At 37.1% G+C, this 20,650-nt stretch overlaps 1 protein-coding gene across 3 annotated transcripts in view; it reads right to left on the bottom strand.

The window, feature by feature from the left end:
* Nucleotides 1-5,570: 5,570 nt before the first annotated feature.
* UGGT1 (UDP-glucose glycoprotein glucosyltransferase 1) overlaps nucleotides 5,571-20,650 on the bottom strand; it is a 55,083-nt gene continuing 40,003 nt past the window's right edge. For all 3 annotated transcript variants that reach the window (XM_081329852.1, XM_081329854.1, XM_081329853.1), the window contains 11 exons: nucleotides 20,051-20,136; nucleotides 19,090-19,174; nucleotides 18,646-18,734; nucleotides 17,928-18,032; nucleotides 16,113-16,197; nucleotides 13,417-13,599; nucleotides 11,493-11,653; nucleotides 11,221-11,335; nucleotides 9,443-9,559; nucleotides 7,526-7,694; nucleotides 5,571-6,493 (listed from right to left, as the gene is read on the bottom strand). In XM_081329852.1, the coding sequence (XP_081185978.1) occupies nucleotides 6,468-6,493; nucleotides 7,526-7,694; nucleotides 9,443-9,559; nucleotides 11,221-11,335; nucleotides 11,493-11,653; nucleotides 13,417-13,599; nucleotides 16,113-16,197; nucleotides 17,928-18,032; nucleotides 18,646-18,734; nucleotides 19,090-19,174; nucleotides 20,051-20,136 (1,221 nt within the window). In that variant the 3' untranslated portion in view covers nucleotides 5,571-6,467. The remainder of the gene's footprint in view (nucleotides 6,494-7,525; nucleotides 7,695-9,442; nucleotides 9,560-11,220; nucleotides 11,336-11,492; nucleotides 11,654-13,416; nucleotides 13,600-16,112; nucleotides 16,198-17,927; nucleotides 18,033-18,645; nucleotides 18,735-19,089; nucleotides 19,175-20,050; nucleotides 20,137-20,650) is intronic.

Below are 20,650 nucleotides of genomic sequence, written 5' to 3'. Positions count from 1 at the left end.
AAAGGGAAATTAGAGATGAAGTTATACAAGCTGCCTATGATACTAAAGTTGTGATTGCTGGTCAAGAAGTTTTGGTTCTAAAAGAAATTCCTCCAAAGATTTTAAAGAGAAGGAAGGACTTTATATTTCTTGTGCAAGAGCTCAAGCAAAGGGATATAAGGTTCAGATGGGAGATCCCAGCTGGGTTGAGCTTCTTGTATGAAGGCAAAAGGTACTGTTTGGGTACTGTGAAGCAAGCGCATGATTTTTACAACAATGTCTTAAAAGTAACCCCATCAACACTTTTGGAAGCTGCAGAGGGATCTGGAGAAGGAGAACATCAAGAGGATGAAGATGGACAGATAGACGAGAATGGTACAGGAGGAGATCAAGATGCAACTCTTTTGGATGATTCTAGAGAACAGAGGGTGACGCGTGCTGCCTTAAAACGCTCAAAAAAGAAAATAGGTCTAGTAGAAATCTATGGAACTTCCACAACATACTGATAGTCAAGTGGTAGTTGTGTTTTTAAGAGTTTTGGGATGATATGTATGGTAACAGAATCTTTAATTTGGAATTAATGGACAATTTATTACAGAGGAAGAGGAAGAAAGTTTTGTGGGTTAATGTGGGTTAATTTGTGTAAGAACTATCTATTATAGCCTATTTTGGCTAGAGAGGTTAATAGGGATAGGTGTTTGTGATGTGTAAATGAGAATATGTTTAGGAAATAGTGAATTGTGGAAGAACATAGATGGGAATGACGCTAGTTTTCTTTTATTTTAGTTCTTTATACACATTTAGTATTATTAAGGATTGGTTTACTCTATATAAGCTAGAGAGTGATGGATTTTAGAATTTATAATTGTTAGTATATGATTGTTTATGATTGCTTTTTAGATATATACCTTGTATTTTGCTCTGGGAAGTCGGGGGGGGGAGGGGGGGAGGAGGGGAAGTAGGGGGGGGGAGGCAGGGGAGGGAGGAGGGAGAGGGGGAGGGGGGGATAGGGGGGAGGTAGGGAGGGGAGGAGGGAGGGGGAAGGGGGGGGGTTTAAAGGAAAACTGTATTTTAAAACTTTTTTAGAAATAAAAAGGATCTGATCCCTCGATACCCAAAGCAGTAAAAGAGGAAGTAAAGAAGAAGAGGATCTGAGGAAAACAGTGGAAGCCACATTTACTTTATAAGCAATGGGACAGTCTTCACTCATCAAAGAGCATTGTATTGGCATTGAACCCTTGAATAATTCATAAAACAAAATTAATTAGTGACATTAAAGCACAAAAGTTGTGGCTGCTAAACTATGCATCAACATTGGGTTACTAAAGGAAACAGCACAAGAAGCTATTTGATTTCCTAACCTTCCAAACAACTGCCATGTCCCTAAAATATTACCTGTATTCTAGAAAATACTATGTAATTTTCATCTAAGATTGTAATCTAGGATCAGGGAGAGCAGTCTGTGACAGGTGGTTTTTCACCCAACATCAAACTGCAAAAATCTGGCAGTAAAATTCTGAAGAACATTTGTGTAAATACATGCATTGAAGCTAGCACATGTTGACTATATAATCCTTAGTAAAATTAAAAATATAACACAAGAAAGCTGAATATTCGTTCTTCACCCTTCTCCTGTGATGTTACTTTTCTAATGTATTATTTGTAGCCTAAATGTAATATAAACCAAGTGCAGCTCTTTTTTTTTATTATTAAAGTTTTAACATACATTTTATCTTTAACAGTCCCCCCTCCCCCTCCCATACCCATCCCTCCCTACCCCTCCCCCCCTCCCCCCCCACTTCCCAGAGCTAAGTACAGGGTATAAAAACAAAAAAAACACACTCATAATCATCCAAATGCTAACAACCATAAACTCTAAAATCTATCACTCTCTAGCTCATATAGGATAACTACAAACACTATTACTATTAAATATATAAAAAAAGAAAAAAGAAAAGAAAGGAAGACTTATTCAAATGCTACATGAAACTTTTTAGTCCCATATTTGTTCTGGATATACTCAATCCATTTTCTCCACTCCATAATGTAACGTTCTTGCGAGTGATCTTTCAAATAAGCCGAAATCTTTGCCATCTCTGCCAGGTCAGAAACCTTTAAAGTCCATTCTTCTATAGTCGGCAGTTCCTCCTTCTTCCAATATTGACCTATTAAGAGTCTTGCTGCCGTAGTTAAATTCAACATCAACTTAGTGTCCACAACCGCAGCATCTGTAATTATACCTAACAAAAAAAATTGCGGGCAAAACTTTATCCTTTGCTTGAAAATCTTCTGCATGTTCCACCAAATTTTTATCCAAAAGGCCTTAACCTTTTTACAAGTCCACCATATGTGAAAATATGTTGCATCTTCATCGCCACACCTCCAGCACTTGGGCTGATAATTCGGATACATACTTGCAAGCTTTTTAGGATCTAGATGCCATCTATAAAACATTTTATAAAAGTTCTCTCTTAAGTTTTGAGCTTGTGTAAATTTTACGTTCCTCACCCAGATCTTTTCCCACGTATCCATTGTAATAACTTCTTGAATGTTTTGGGCCCATTTTATCATACAATCATTAACAAGTTCTGTTTCTGAGTCAATTTCTATCAATGCAAGATATATCCGTTTGATATGTGCTGGACCCTGCTTTCTAATTTGCTTTATCAGATTTTCATCAGTCATTGTAAAACCAGTTTTCTGATCTTCTTTCCACCTGGCCCGTAGCTGAATATATTGGAACCAAGTTTGAACAATCTTCTCATCTCGCAAGAGACTGTACGGTTTCAGACACCAGACATTTCTTTCCAAACTTAAAATCTCCTTATACGTAGTCACATCATGTTTAAAACCAACATTTATATTTTCTATTACGTGTTTTGGGATTGCCCACAATGGTATCTTACAACCTAACTTATGTCTGTACTTCTTCCAAACTCTCAACAATGCTTGTCTTAAAATATGCGCTTTAAACACATTATCTACCTTTTTATCATACAACAAATATGCATGCCAGCCAAACAACAAGTCATGGCCCTCAAGATTTAATAATCTCTCTTGTGTCAAATTAATCCAATCACTTATTCCTGCTAACGCAGCAGCTTCATAATATAATTTAAGATTGGGCATTTTAAGACCACCTCTTTCACGAGTATCCTGCATAATCTTAAGTTTAACTCGTGGCTTTTTCCCTGCCCAAACAAATTTATTGATACCTCGCTGCCATTCCTCCAGATTAGAATCTTTCTTAAGAACCGGTATCATTTGAAATAAGAATAAAAATTTAGGCAGGACATTCATTTTCACTGCTGCGATTCGCCCCAACAGACAATTGCAATTTTTCCCAGCTCTCCATTTCTTTTTGGATTTTTCCCCACAATCTTTCAAAGTTATTTTTATATAACTTTGTATTAGAGGGTGACAAAAACACCCCCAAATATTTGACCCTTTTAACAATCTCAAATCCAGTTAGTCCTTCTAAAAGAGCCTTTTGCGATACTGTCATATTTTTGGCCAGAATTTTAGTTTTTTGTGCATTAACTTTAAATCCAGAAACCTTCCCATATTGCATTATTATCTCCATCAGGTCCACAACAGAGTTCTCTGGCTGGGTCACTGTAACAACCAGATCATCTGCGAACGCTCTCAATCTATAATCCTGATCTCTAATTTGTATCCCCTTAAGAAAACCAAGTGCAGCTCTTGACTGTAACAATTGCTTGCTGTTGTTCTAGAATAGTCTTTCTCAACTGCGAGTCCATAAAACACTGGGATTTTGCAATTGATCAAGACTGAAAAAAGCCAAATCATTTTGGGACTTTATGCACTGCACATTGTGCAATGGGAATTTTCACACACCATAACTCAGCTGCCACCCTGCAGCTTTCATGTTGCTGTAAATGTTTTAAAATGTGGATTGTAGGTTAGAAATGTGCTGCATTGGAAGGGGGTATGTATGATTTTATGCAGGCTGATGTGGCTGTTAAGTGAAATGTCACATGACCATGCCAACTTATGACATCAGTTCTGACCACAATTGTTAAGCTGTTAAGCGAATCACCTGTAGTTGTTAAGTGAATATCCAGTGTCTCTGACTTTTACTTTTCTGCTGGCTTCCCCAATGACCTTGCTTGTCGGAAGCTGTCTGTGAAAGTTGCAAATGGCGGTCACATGACTGCAGGATGTTCCAAGCAGCGTCATGAATGAAAGCCATGAAAGCCAAATGGGTGATTTCGGGTCAATCATTCTCCCTCAGCCTATCACATCTCATAGGGCTGTTACTCTGGGGAAAATAGGAGGATGGCAGCGTGCTGGATATGTTCACCGCCTTATTTGTAAAAATAATAAAGGTGGGATATAAATAAAAAATGAACAAGGAAATAAATATATATGTGCCAGTTCCTGAGCACCTGAATCGCAACTGTGTGATTACAGGGATGCTGCAACTGCTGCAACTTTCAGGACCGGTCATAAGTCTTTTTTTCAATTGTGGTCGAACTTTGAATGGTCGCTGACTGAGTGGTTGGCAAGTGAGGACTTTATAAACATTTCAACACAAACCAAAACATGACTTTTCAAATGAGGGATTATAGTGTGTCCTTGCATGATACAATTTGACAATGTTTTAAATCTGCACTTTAAATTCTACACTCAGTGTAGATAATAATAATTCATAGAATTCATAATATGAATGCAAAATTAGAAATTATTCCTTGCCAAGAAAAGCTTGTAATTTGTTCTCAATATCCAGTATTAGATGTGAATTGCAAACCCATTATTCTTTCACAGATTAGATTTTATCTGGTGGCTTTATAGCTTTCTGATGTTAGTTCTTCTAGCAAAGGACATTTTTATATAAAAAACCAAGTTATAAGTATTTGAAACTGTTTCAAAGTTGCAGGCAGTAGTTCAAAATATCCAGGATACAATGTTTTTCTACAAAAGTTGCTTATTTCGTCTGAAAAGCAGTAACAAAAAGTATTACAAGTGGGGAGGTGGGAACATTACAAAATTGGACATTCCTTAGGTACCATTTTACATCTAAGTAAATGTGTTTGTTGAGGGTGAAGGTTCGTTCTCCAAGCTTGTGGGTTGATTTCCAAATGTTTTGTTACCAGGCTAGGTAACATCTTCAGCAGAGTTTAGGGGATGTCAGCACTGACCCCCAACCAACCCACACAAGGTCCCCCTCCCCCTCCCACAAGCAGTTCACCTCCCAATGACCCTGACCTGATGTAACCTCCCCATCACAAGCCTCTCATGGATGACTCACCCCTGACCCATCACCAGACCCTCACTTGACACACCCACACTTGATGCCCTTATAAACAGAAGAGCATGACAGACATTCCCTACACTCCTCTGAAGATGTTACCTAGCCTGGTAAAAAAAACATTCGAAAACCAACCCACAAGCTCAGAGAATGGAACTTCACCCTCATCCTACACCCAAGCTACAGCTATTTGCCACTATTGCAAGTGTGGTTGTACAATTGAAAATTTGACCAGGAACTTGTGCATAAATAATGTGCAAAAAACAAGACAACTACTATGAAAATGAGATCCACAAGAGAGGAATTAAAGAAAAAAATATAGGAACTCTAAGGCTTTATTCACCTGACATCGCTTTTTTGAGGGGGGAAAATAAACTTATCAAATTTACATAATCAAAAAGTTTCCACAGATTTGCATGAACAAAAAGTACATTCAGTGAATGATGACAAATTACAGCAGTCTTAATGCCCTAATATTTTTGCAGTTTTCAATAAACTGGAGAGAAATGTCCTTTTAGGTTGTCAGTGGAAAAAAGATGTTAAGTACCACAGGAAGTCTGCTTCATTAAAATACACAATTGCAAATATATACTTCAAAAGTTGTGGATTGCTTTGACATTTTTGCTCAGTTATGTGTTATCTGATGTGATATTCACAATGTACTGGATTTAAATAAAGAACTGTGACTTTCCCATTAGGACAAAGTCTATGATAAAAAAAATAAATCCATTTGACTTCTGACTGCATTAGTCAGTCCAAAATATCATAAAAATCCCTGTGCAAATATGAAAGAGCAATCTCTACTTCAGCATCTTGAAATGATGGAAATGCCAATGTATTCTCCATATTTCATCCTCTAAGTCGCTACCCTTTCTCTGGACTCCTGAGAAAGGTGTAGAGATGTATTGACATAGATTGCCATAAAGTGGTAGACTTGGCCAAAAGCTGGTAAAAGAGGATTTTCACCCACACCATTTTTCTCAGTTTCCGTATCCTTCTCTAGATTCTTCAATCTCTCATAGGTGCAAAGAAAACCTGTTCAGCTATTTCAAATAATCCAGTTCTCGTTCAATCTGTCAGAATCAACTGAATTGCAATTATTATGCATGACCCCCACCTTCCATTTTACTCAGCAGTTTTGCAAGTGTATTAAGAAAAACTAGTATTTGATAGAAAAATTGTCTATGAAACAGTCTCACTCAGTATGTCACCATGATCATAATTCCCCATGCAGTAGCGTGTCTGTAGAAAAATAAAAGAGAGAGAGAGAAATATGCAGGTAAATATGAAGAAGCACAAATATAATAACTGTGTATCATTTAAATGCTAGTAATAGCATAGGTCTGGCAAATAATGTATTGTTATGACAAAATAAATAAGAGTACCATTCCATTATATTCCGCTATTTCTGACAGACAAGCCTCAACTAGAAAGCAAACATGGTTAAATTACATAACAGCTCTACCTACAACTAATAAGAGACCTTATAACAAATGTACAATGGTTGTTTTCAGCAAAAAAACCCTTCAAATTCATAAATGGACTATTATGCAATACGTTCATGAACAATACTCCTGGTAGTCCTGACTGATAGTAATTGAGACTAGGAACTTGGTCACTAAGTGACATGTTTGTAAGGCACCTGTGACCACACCAACTTACAATAGCAATTGTTGCAGTGCCAGTTGCTATTGTTAGGCAAATCATGTGTTGATACAATTTTCCACAGTCATCTGATTACCATTTGCAATCTCCTGCTGAATTCACCATTGACTCCACTGGTCAGAAGCCGGCAGTGAAGGAAGTGACAAAGGACAATCAAGTCATGGTGGGATGCAGCAACATCATAATTTTGGGTTAAAAATTGTGATCATGTGAATGCAGGGGCACAACTACAAGGGCCGGTCGTAAGTATCCCTTGTTCAGCGCTATCATAACAGTTGCTGAATGAAGGGACATTAAGCAAGGACTACCCATAAACAATATTAAGAAAGAAAGAAAAATCCAATTTATATATTTTTCTTTTTCACTAAACTCAAATTACAAGCAGTGGTTGAGGTACAATTGTCGCTTAATGCCTATTCAGTTGAAAAAGGACTCAAAAAGTTACATATGACCTGTTCTTGAGGCATACAGCTCACATTTAAGTTCTCTTCTTAAAAATGGGGACACAATGGCTTTAGCCCCTTTCTGCCTTGTTACATTCATGTACCTCCCAACTTCTATGGGAAATAGATATTTCTTAAAATAATGAAGGCCATGAAAAATAATTACCTTTCTGACTTTGGGATTCAGTCTCATTTGTTGTAATTAGTACTCCCGACTCCTTTTCTTGATGGAATTGATTATATAACTGTTTAATTTCTTGATCGTAATCCTGCCATTCAGGGACAATCCTCATTGCTGCCTGCAGCTTGGGTTCTTTTGTCATTGGATTATTACACTGCAATGTAACACATATGTCAATGGCAATGGGGAGCTTTCATACACATAAGTGAAAATTTTACTGAACACTCCCTAAGAATTTAAGATCAAGGTATGGAATCATAGAGGGTTGTGGAAGGGACCTTGATATCATCTGGTCCAGTGACTTGCTTGGTACAGAGCTTCACTACTGCAGCACCCCTGGCTGATAGCTAGCTGGGCTCTTCTTAAGGGCCTTCAGTAAGGAAAGTCTCCCATCTCCCAAGGCAATATCTTCCACTGATAAACAGCTGTGGCCTTTATCATTTTTCCATTGTAATTTAATGGCGTTTTTTTCTTGATATCTTTTGAAATCATTCTGAATAATTTTGCCCTATCTTCTATGTGAAAGAATTGAGGCCTTTGAACTATGGTGCTGGAGAAGACTCCTGCAAGTCCCTTGATCAAACCGGTCAGTCCTAGATCAACCCAGACTGCCCTTTAGAAGGCCAGATCCTGAAGGTGAAACTCAAATACTTTGGCCACCTAATGAGAAGGAAGGACTCACTGGAGAAGAGCCTAATGCTGGGAAAGATTGAGGGCAAGAGAAGAAGGGGACGACAGAGAATGAGGTGGCTGGATGGAGTCACTGAAGCAGTAGGCGTGAGCTTAAATGGACTCCAGAAGATGGTAGAGGACAGGAAGGCCTGTCCATGGGGTCGCAATGGGTCAGACTCGACTTCGCAGCTAACAACAACAACAACAATCTTCTATGTGACAGCCCTTCTCAAGACAGCTATTGCGTTCCTGTCTTTTCTCTTTTACAGCATGATTAATAAAATCTATAAATATAGCAATAAAATAGCTATATTTTATTATATTGTATTTTATTATTATTTATTAAGTTATTTCTATAGCAACAGAAAATCAATATTACTCTTCTTTTTCAGTTTCATTATTACTACCAAGGGCTGCATTTTTTCCAGATTTGTAAAATCTCATCTACTGTATCAGCAAATTTAAAACCTAGATATGATACAATAACCAGCCAATGATGAGGGGTCCTTAATGTTACCTAATTAGGGTAATGAAATGTCTGCAAGAAAACAACCAAGCTCAGTGAGCACCAAGGACACCTCAACCAGCCAACAAATTCATTGGTAAAGAGGAGTAAGAAGAATTGGCTTAATAGCAGCTCATATGAGATGGACCTAAAAATGCTATTGTATGCCAAGCATGAATAGGCATTATATTCCAGCAGCTAATAAAAACATTGTAGTCCTTAACTAAATTTAATGAAGCACTGTGTTCAGTTCATAGAAGATAGTAGTCCCACCACACTTTACACTCAGCAGACTATACTTGATGTACTGTTCTGGGCACTGCACTTCAAATGGAAATATTGGTATAGGTTTACAGAAGAGCTACCTTGAGGAATAGTTAAGGAACCTGGGGGTTGTTTATCTTGCAAAAGAGAAAACTAAAGGGGATAAAAATATCTGAAAGGCTGCATATGCAACAGAAGGCAGGACCCATTGAAACTAAGGACCAGACAAGGACAAAAGGCTTGAAATTAAAAGAAAAAAGAATTCAGAGTGAATATCAAGTGGAACATCCTTAAACTAGGAGCTGTGAAACAGTGCAACAGTCTGCCTAAAGAGCAAGCTGGACTCCTTCCAACTGGAGGTTTTCTAAATGACCACTTGGCAGGTCTGGTGGATTCCTAGGTGGAGCAAGAGACAAGCCCCCCACCCCCACCCCCCATACAATATATTGAAGCAACTTTACCAGATCAATAGTCTTTGCTCTCTTCTTTGAAGCATCATCACACCAAGTTTCACACCAAAGCCATTCTTGTGGTAGTGATTTAATGGGGACCTGATGGATCATGTTATTGGGCAAATCCTATAAAACAGAAATTTACAGTTCTCTTTTTGTATAATATATTTTCTAAAAACTTTTCAATGGCATTACAGTTGCATATAAATTAAGATTAATCCATGTACAAAATGTCTGCTGACCAAACTTAAAAAAACAAAAACAACAAAACTTGCCATAGGGGCAAGCAATTATATTGAGGAATACAGTGGAGATGTATTTTTCAAAACACAGAATATGTAGAATAAAACAATAAAACCTTAGGATGAGCATGCTAGAAAAGATCAAGCATCAATGGAAAACATTTATCTTTAATTACCTTTAAGCCTATCTCATCTGCAACCATATACTGCAGAGGTGTCAAACTGCCAGCCCGTGGGCCGGACGTGTCACGACGAAACCGCACCCACCCCATTGCCGGCAATGGGGAAAAAGTTCTTATATGTTGCGCAACGTCATGTGACGTTGCAAGTTTGACATGTCTGATATACTGCTATCACTGACAAGTTTCACAAGTTCTTAAATTGTATTGAGTTATTGTAGTACCTTGCATTTAACAGATGGCAACCAGGGCTCATCTGAGTGTCTATAGCAGATTAAGGCATTACATCTCGAAGTTCATATATTCTACAGCTCTATAAAGCCTTTCTCCTCATTCAGTGAGAGGCAGGGGTTGGGATTCTAACCAGAAGAAACAAATGGATGCTTATTTTTCTCCTGCAGTCTTGGCTGCAAGTCCTCAGAGTATCAAGAAATGAAGGAGCAGATTTCTTAACTGGGTTTGGGATTTAAGTCCTATGGCAAAAGCCCTGAGAGAACTGAAATCAGTAGGATAAAGTTGGCAGAGAAAGAATAGCAAAAGAATTTTGGTGTTGGCTGTGTGTATGTGTGGGTGAATTTCAGTGCTGTTTTACTCAGCTGCATAGTTTTACATTCACTTGTACTTTCTTTTACTGTTTGTGGATTAATAGTTGCCACCTGTTGTATGTAAATCTAAACTGCCTACAACTTGATTCCATTATGTTATTCCCCAAATATATATTTAGAGCTATTTTTTAACATTAAAATCCTTCATCGCTACTCCAGTATTGTGTTTGTACTGCACCATATATTCCAAAGTTTTTGACCCTATTCATCCTGTTACAAGGAACAACACAATTGCTTAATAACCTAGTCCTAGGGAAGGGAGATTTTCTGGGCTGTCCCAACTAAATTCCAGAAAACCAGGTGACATCTGCTGAGTCAAGAATAAGGATACCAGCTTGACTAACCCAGATGGATTGCTTTTGCTTTGGGAACAGCTATATCCATATACTTCAGAAGGCAGGCAGAGTTTGTGAATTCCTCTTTTCTATCATGGCCATCTTTCCTGCAGACCTATAATCACTACTTCAGATGCCACTGAGACTAATATTCCTATTTGTCCACCTACTAATGACCATAATCCATATTCATGAATCTTTTCACAAAATATTATCTTCCTTAACTTCTACATTATTCCTCAATATTTGTTATTCTTAAATCTCTTACATTTGTGTCCCATAAAGCAAAATCATAGCTGAATGCCCATTCTCCAAGTTTCTAAAGATTGATTTTGCACAGAATAGCAACATGTCTGCAGTGTGTGTGTGTGTGTGTGTGTGTGTGTGTGTGTGTGTGTGTGTACACATATATAAAGTTATAATTACTTGATCAAGGTTGGAGAGGCTATTTGGATCCTGGCTAAGCCCTTGATATTGTCCCCTGAGTCGATCTCCAGCAGCTATCTTTCTGAACTTTTTCAGGTCTACAACATAAAGCGCACTAAGGACAGAGAAAGAACAGCTGTTAGATTCACTTGTATCTGAATTATAGACTAAATAAGTAAAACGCAAAATAAATTCAGATTGGAATTTATTTCTAACATTCAAAATAAATGTACTAATTACTCTCAGAAGTATTTGGGATGCACACTTATCACCTAATATGATATTTTCGTCCAGCCAAATGGCTTGCCCAGTATCCTGACTTCCAGAATCGGTAGCCATCCATCTCTCTGCGGCTTTCACAGAACGGTGTATAACCATAAGGTGCTCCATCCAAGTTGAAATCTCTTAACTCCTTTAGGTCTGTACGCACAATCTAAGGAAAAAATAGTTCAGTTTAGAATTTTAGATATTACATAGGAAACATAGAATTTGGATCTTAATCTATTAACTTTCCTCTTAATTAAACATGATCTATGGCAACAATACTTTCCCATCCATTCTCAAAAGCTATACCCCAAATATATGGACTTTTATGGGAAAGGGTATGTCCAAAATACTATTATATGTTCCCAAACTTGGAGCTGCCTTCAGGAGAGGAATAAGGAGCCATGTCCATTATCTTCACTTCTGGTGTATATACTATAAGTAGTAAAACAAAAGCCAGCTTGAACCCAAAGCAAGGTACATATTTTAATCAATTGGTTTAGTTTAATACATTTTAATTAAAAAAACGTATATTAAAAAGGCTTGTAGAATTAGGTGAAGCCAAGTGGCAGATACCAGTTGGAATGAATTCATATCAGTTCTTACTAGAGATCACAAACATTTAAAATGTTTAGCCCGATAGCAATTGTTGTTTAACATCCTACGATCATTTGAGAGCTTGCTTGCAAATGTAAAGATTTTCATATCACCACTCCTTTTCTTACAGTTTCCTGCAACTATTATGCAGATCAGTACAGATGGAAAAAAAGTTGTTCATCACACAGTAAACTATATGCTGATTTTTAGTATTTGTTTTCTGAGAAAGATTCTAAAATTAATGAAGGCAACCAAGTTCAAAGTTTTATAGAGGGAAAATAATAAGATTCCAATCAGAAGTCCAGGATATGACATACAATCTTCATGGAAATAGGCGGGAGATTCCAGTATATCCATTCATTTTACTAGATATGTCAAACATGGTGCCATTCTTTGGCATGTATCAAATATGGGAATTTGGTGGATCTTTCCTTAGCACTGTCTCCTAAAAGGTGGTGCTAAAAGGGAATATTATTCCACTGATCTGTTAGGATTTCCCTAAGAATCCTAACAAATACTCTCGTTATCTGGGAAGAGTCATCCTGTCAGGTCTTATCATTTTCTTGTCATTAAGAAGGCTGTGGAAATCATTAATGTCAGAAGCCACAATAAGTGGCTTATGGCAAGCATACTGTTAGTGAGTAGACAATCTAATACAGGACTGAGTTTTGCAGCTTTGGTAATTTGCTACCAATCATGAAGAATCAGGTGGCCCTATAGGTGGCTAGTCCTAGAGCTAGTCATAGCAATCAATACCTTAATCACCAACCAGATTAGGAGCTGTGTTATATGTAGAGCTATGCTAAAAAGTTTTGGAAACTGAAGTTATTGTGAAAAGTGGCGACCAGACTGTTTTCTGATTTGTGCTTTTGCTTAATTATGATTCTAGAACCAATTGCACTGGTTGCCATTGCGTTTCCAAGCATGTATCCAGGAGGCTGATCTTATAAAGCCTTACAAATTCTGGATCCTGGATCTCAATTCTTATGGGAGTCTGTTTTGGATACATTTCTGAATGTCCCACCATCAACAGTGGCTAATTTATGAAGACAGTGGACAAGGCCCTTTCTATACTAGCATCTAAACTGTGAAATACTCTCTTTAAAGAGAGTAGAAATGTAGTTTCTTTCTTTAGATTTAACTGCACTATTAAATCATTTTAACCCATTTAATTTTCAAGGGGTTTTACATTATCAGCCATTTTTTTACCTATGAATATTTCAAGGTTGGTAAATTATTTTTGACATTTAAAATACAAGTTGTAGGGGGCCCTAACTGAAAAAGACACCTCGGACATTTAAAATAAGTAATGTTTGAATCTTCAAAAGCACTTACCTGGTCAGCATCTACAAAAAGGAATTTATCAACAGCGAGGGGGAAAAGCACATCCAGAAAAAGAATTTTGTAACCCCAGATAATACGTTGCTTCTCTGTTTGCTGGTGAAGCCAGCGTGGCCACTTGTACTGGACAAACTCATACTGGAAATTGTACTTTTTAGCCATATATGGGATGAATTCCTGGAACAAAATATTAGTTACTGTCCTAACAGCTTTTAATACAAATTGCAAAAAAAACCAGAGAGGACATGTTACATTATTCTTAACAAAGCCAGACATTTGGTTATGAAAAATATTCAAGGCTAATGGTAAATATGCAAGGGGGAAAAGCAGGAATCTTCACATTTTGCCTAGGTCTCATAACCAACAAGGTTTAATTTTCTTGCACTCCTACATGTCTTATAAGCAAAGATTTATGTGGGGAAAAATATTATAAGAAGATGAAATTTAAGAGATATTGGTATATTGTCCTTTCTACCATCTAGCAAAGAGGATTTTTAACTAGAAACAAAACAACAACAACCAGGAATAGAGTTACAGAATTCACTGGAGAGAGAGAGGGAGAGAATATCTGCAATTAAATATATGGAATGGAATGGAATGGAATGGAATGGAATGGAATGGAATAGAATAGAATAGAATAGAATAGAATAGAATAGAATAGAATAGAATAGAATAGAATAGAATAGAATAGAATAGAATAGAATAGAATAGAATAGAATAGAATAGAATAGAATAGAATAGAATAGAATAGAATAGAATCAAAACTGGAAGGGACTTTTGAGGTCTTCTAGTCCAGCCCCCTGCTCAAGAAGGAGAACCTATACCATCTCAGACAAGTGACTGTCTAGCCTCTTCTTAAAAATCTCCAGTGACTGAGCGCCCACGATTTCTGGAGGCAAGCTGTTCCACTGGTTAATTGTCCTCACTGTCAGGAAGTTTCTCCTTAATTCCATGTTGCTTCTCTCTTTGATCAGTTTCCAACCATTGATTCTTGTCCTGCCCTCTGGTGCTTTGGAGAATAATTTGATGCCCACTTCTTTGTGGCAGCCCTCAAATACTGAAATACTGCTATCATGTCACTCCTGTTTCTTTTTTTCTTTAGACTAGCTAAACCCAAGTCCTGCAGCCATTCTTCATATGTTTTAGTCTCCAGGGCTTTGATCATCTTAGTTGCTCTTCTCTGGATTTTTTTCCAGACTTTCAACATCTTTTTTGTGATATGGTGACCAAAATTGGCTGCAGTATTCCAGGTGTGATCTTACTAGGGTTTTTTAAAGCGGTACTAATACTTCACGTATTCTTGATTCTATGCCTCTGTTTATACAACCCAGGATTGTATTAGCTTTTTTCGGCTACTGCTGCACACTACTGGCTCACAGTCAAGCGATCGTCCACTAGGACTCCAAGGTCCCTCTCACAGTTACTGTTTTTAAGCCAGGTCTCGCCTAATCTGTATTTAATAATAATAATAAAGTTGGAAGGGTCCTTGGAGGTCATCTAGTCCAACCCCCTGCTCAGGCAGGAAACCATATACCATTTCAGACAAATTTTCCACCTTTGTCAATGTACTCTCGGCACAAGAATGTGTAATGATTCTAAAATGTAATTTATTTTCCAGTTTGAGGAAAGTGAATAATGGACTATATTTTCTTATATTATTTGACATTCCTTGTGGAAAAATGGCTAGGAATATGCTTGTAGTTCTAGCAATAAATGAGTCACGTCCTAAATTATACATATATTTCCAGACTAACTGCATTCTAGCTAGCTATATTCTTTAACTGAGATTCCCTGCAACCTGGATTCAAAATCTTACTCCCCCATACCAGCCATTGTAACTACCTGATATCAAACTGAAATAATTAAATAAGAACAGGTCGTGAAAGTGTGGGAAAATGAATGTATGGGGACCTGGTTGTTTAGAAAAAAATGAGAAACAGCCATGAAAAGAAAATACAGAACATGAAATGGCTGAAGATGTTGGGATGCAGACAAGCACACGGAAAGGAAAAAGAAATCTGGGCCAGATGAATTGCTTGAAATGCAGAGAATTTGTTTTCTATGGATTGAATGTTCTGTTGAAGCAAAAGCAGAAGCATCTCTGCTTTTTAAGCAAGTTACTTATGGTTGAGCTCACTAGTTTACTGTTTTGGACAGTTCTGTTTCTCCATACTGCAACCCTGTTGTGTGACTTAGTCTCTTTCCAGGTACAATTCAAGATGCTGGTTATTAGCTTTAAAGCCGTGTCTGAGATGGGGCCAAATTATCTGAGGCATTGCCTCTCCCTAAGTATATCTACCTATTCCACCAGGCTGGACAGGATGGGCACGCTCCAGGTACCTTCTCCCAAATGTTTTCATCTAGTGTGACCCAGGAAATGCACCTTCTCAATAGTGGCCCTGCTCTAAGGAATACTCCCCCCTCCCAGATCCACCAGTTCTTAAAAAGCTGGCTTTCTCAGACGTATTGGGACAGGGTAAGGATGGAGCACAATGGTTACATTTATTTTTCTCTACTGAGGTTTAAGGTTTAGGAGGAGATTTTGTTTGCGATTTTATTGCTTTTTTACTATTGCTGTGAGCCACCTAAGTTAAGGTTTGGAAGATGGGCAACTGTATGTTATTATTAAATAAATAAACGTAACTAAAATTCTTAAAAATATAAAAAAGTTTTTTTTCCTTATAACAAACCTTAACTGTGGGCGATAAGTAATTCTTCAGAAACCAGAACTTCACTGAAGTCTCTGTGTGCTTCAGCACAGACAACATCATTATGCTGTTAAAAGAAATAAAAGTAAAAATCTAGAACTAATTTAAACTAATTTTGTAACTGTAATTAAAAACTTATGAAAAATCTTAACAAATCAACTATCTTAGAGAGCACTGGAAGGAGATAAAAGTAGTTTTGTACTTTAAAAAGTATAGTTAATTGCTTTAAGGTGTTCTTGAACAAAGGGCTGTAAAGAATGAAAACAAATCAGATTGTAGGATTTCCCATTAGCACCACTATATCAGAAGCTGAATGAGAATATATAAAATGGTCTACTCAATGTAGCACTCCACCTGATATGCCTGATCTGTAGGTGGTTACATTATATTTTAGAATTGCCATTTTTCTGATTGGCTAGAATGATTCTGGATAATTTAAGAACAGGTATAGGCTGAAAATAGACAGGGATCTCTGATAGCTTTCTGGGTACTCTCTAACAAATTGGTAAGAATTTCTGATTTCCCACTAATTAATATTGCTGAAAAAGACTTGGTGCAAATATGAAGGCAGGAAAACTTTTAAGTAATGTATTAAATATGGGTTCATATTTCTGGCTTCGTGAGCATGTAGTCAGTACCAAGCCTAGAATATTGAGTCTTTACTGACACCTCTTGGTTTCTACGACTAGGTGTTCTGGATTTCTGCAAATGCACAATTGACAAATGGGGGTAGGATTTTTTTTTAAAAAAACCCAGAAATAGCTAATTTAAAATACATCATTAAAAGATTGTGATAATAGTTTTTAAAAAATCTAGACTAACTTACTTGCTTTATTTTTACTCTTTGAGTCAGGTATCAACTGTTTTAAAACTGTTTATGAAATTCCACTGAAGGCCCATTAGAGATGTACATCAGTACTTATGTATGTAAAAAGTGAACAGTGGGTGAAAATTCTCATCACTACCTAACAAAAGCTCACAAGTGCAGAATCAATACTATAAAATAAATCCTCATTCAAGTGTAAGCACACCACTGTTAAATCAATAAAGAGCATAGCTTTAGTACTGAGGAAACAGGAAACGTCAATGTAGATATGGATCATACTGAAAAAAACAACATTATGATATTACTGTTTCCATACTTAAAAGGGTGCCATAGGGAAAACTGGGAGAAGCAATTTTCCACTGCCACTGAGTTGAAATAATGGATATATGCTATAGATATACAGGTTTCAGTGGGCTAATGCCACCTTAAGTAACACCAGCTGCCTGCAATTAGTGCAGGTTCGCATCCCACCAGGCTCAAGGTTGACTCAGCCTTCCATCCTTCCGAGGTAGGTAAAATGAGGACCCAAATTGTTGGGGGCAATTAAGCTGACTTTGTAATAATGCTGCTTGGGGTGTGTGTGAAAGCCCTAATAAGCAGGCATATACATAGAATGAAGGCTACTGCTAAGCTTGTAAGCCGCCCTGAGTCTTCGGAGAAGGGCGGGATATAAATGGAATTTAAAAAAAAATATATATATAAGGAAAAGGTTTCTGATGGTAAGATCTGTACAATAATCTTTCGATGGATGCTATGGATTTTTTCCTCTGGACCTTTTTAGAAACAGGCTGTCCCTTCCAACTCTACAATGGTATGCATCTCTAATTGTAAAAATTTTCTCTTATTTACTAGAAGGATTCTTGGGTACAATGAACCCCAAAACCTAATAAATGAAGAAAATATAAATTCCTGCAAATGTCGTATATAAGCAGCATTTTACAATTTGAGTAAAGCCTTCGTTCAAGACCTACCGAAGAAATCTCTCATATAGATGCCCTGATGCCACTGAAAAGATATTGATCACATCTTCCTTATCCTGTTTCACTTCTTCTTTCTTCTGGCCTCCTGTAAACCCCCTAAAAAAAACAAACAAACAAACAAAAAAGTACTTTCTTCAACGCTTCATTTTTAAAAAAAGTTTCTTTCATGTTATGTCATTTTATGAACTAATAATCATTATTGCAGATAGTGGTATTATGGCTTTAATAGTAAAGTAAAGGTAAAGGTTCCCCCGCACATGCGTGCTAGTCGTTTCCGACTCTAGGGGCCGGTGCTCATCTCCGTTTCAAAGCCGAAGAGCCAGCGCTTGTCCGAGGACGTCTCCGTGGTCATGTGGCCAGCATGATTGGACGCCAAAGGCGCACGGAACGCTGTTACCTTCCCACCGTAGTGGTCCCTGTTTTTCTACTTGCATCTTTTACGTGCTTTCGAACTGCTAGGTGGGCAGAAGCTGGGACGAGTAACAGGCGCTCACTCTGTTACGTGGCACTCGGGATTCGACCCGCCAAACTGCCGACCATCTGATCGACAAGCTCAGCGTCCTAACCCACTGAGCCACCGCGTCCCTTGATGGCTTTAATAGAAACATATTAATAATATAAGCTCATTCCAAATATTCCTAAAATTATGTTGTAAGGAATTAGGTTAAGGAAATTCAACTGGTAGTGAAGGATTTGCAAGTATCTTTACCATTTCAGAGATTCCCAAAATCCAGACTCATTTTCATTAGTACCATCACTAAGTAAATCTTCATTTAGCATATCTGGCTTTTTCTGAACCTACAAAGACAGAATACAATAGAGGAGAATGTAACGTGCTGAGGATTGAACTGTTGGGTTCTTAGTGATCTATGAGCTTCTTTTTCTCCTTGCAGAAACATCTGTTAATGAAATGTCATTAAAAACTAAAAGAAAATTAAACTCAGAGAACACAAAGAACCTGAAAAAGAGAAAATAGTAAATTCGCTTAAGTATGTTTAAACAAAACTGCAACATTGTAGCAGTTAAGTGTTAACATTGTTAATATTCTTTTTTTAACTAAATTACAAATACCAGTATAATAAAAATATTTTTTTTGAAATATATATAGAAAATCTTGTTGAAAATAGTACTTTACCATCCTTTTCAAACTCACCTTCACTTTAATAATTTTGCTTTTAAAATTGCTGATAACAACGACAACATCACTGGCATCTGGAGGAGAATCTGTCTCATCATGACTAAAAATTAATTATATTTAAAATATTAGCTTAGTAATTACTATTTTGCTGCCACTTTTCTCTGCTTTGTCAAAAAGTGGTTTTACTTCAAATAGTTTATGTTCCCCAAATTCTATTTCAGAATCATATTAATCCAACTATGGATATATACCTTCATATAAACCTTTACGTATGAAACAAAAAACACGACTATTACAAATGGAAAAGCTTCAAAATTAAAATGATCTTGCTCAAAATATTTCAAAATCTTGGGAAACATTCTTAATTTTGAATTCAGGATAGTTGTTTAAAGCTTGAAATTCAGCTTTAAACCTCAGCGCTGTTTCAATCTCAGGACACTCCTGGAATAGTTGGGACATCACAACGCTTCCAGTTAGTGAGGAACAGCTGTTCTAAACTGAAAGGAGGGCATGTTAAGTTCAGAAGTTTTCAAATTCAAAACTCTCCCGATGATTTAATTAGAGAAGTGAAATGAAGCCAACCTTACTCTTGAATTGCTTGAAGTGCCAATTCATAAGACCACCCAGGTTCTTCCAATGCAGTGCTAATTCTCTGAAACTGTCTCCTTAGGGAGATCAGGCTAGTTATCTCTTTGCTGGACTTTCAAAAATACATTTCAAGACCAAGCTGCTTCCAAGATCCTTTCCCTGATTTGTTATAGCACCACTGTGGTGGGATTTTGTTAAGTGGATGCCTTTTTTTCTATAAAGAAAACGTCTATATACAACTGTTGTTAACTCTTGCTAACAAGGCTTGTGGTAGCATAGAAATACTGAATGTTAAATAAACAACCCAATGCCATCTTGATGGAATGGCTACATCCCACAGAGTTTAGAAACAAACAAATAAGTAGTATCATGATTTTTACCAGCCTACCTGTAAATTTTGTAAATATCATCAGACCTTCCCTTTCTGAGCCTCAGAAACCAGGAACCAGGGTTGGCTTTTAACTGAAAATATCCCTAAAAAGGAGAAAGGGAAAGGGAAAACACTTTAGTTGACCTTGGGCAATTTACTAAGTATCAAACTTCGATGCATAATTCAGCTGGATTTTGCTTGGCAAGTTGTGTGTGCACGTGTGTGCCTTTTTGACTTTTGGATACTAGTTCCTGCAGTTTCTTTGGCAAGATTCTTCTGAAGTGGTTTGGCCATTGCCTCCTTCCTAGGGCTGAGAATGACTGGCTCAAGGTCAACCAACTGGCTTTGTGCCTAATATTTTCCAGTTTCTAGCCTGGTACCTTAACCACTACATCAAAATTTGCAGGTTACAAATTTTTAATTATTCATTACACAGAAAATATTATGTCCTTAATAAATGATTATCAACCTCTGATGTCTAAAATGTCCTATCGATAAACTTTAATTAGACCTTTAGGCATACATATTTTTCAGTATGTATTTAACATAGGTAACGTATTGTTGATACCTGATAATAAAATATAATCTGAAACCAACACAAGAAAGAAATATTAGAAA

The sequence above is a fragment of the Vipera berus genome, assembly GCF_964194415.1.
Source record: "Vipera berus genome assembly, chromosome: 5".
In the NCBI taxonomy this organism is placed as follows: domain Eukaryota; kingdom Metazoa; phylum Chordata; class Lepidosauria; order Squamata; family Viperidae; genus Vipera; species Vipera berus.
This window is presented reverse-complemented; position numbering and strand designations above follow the sequence as displayed.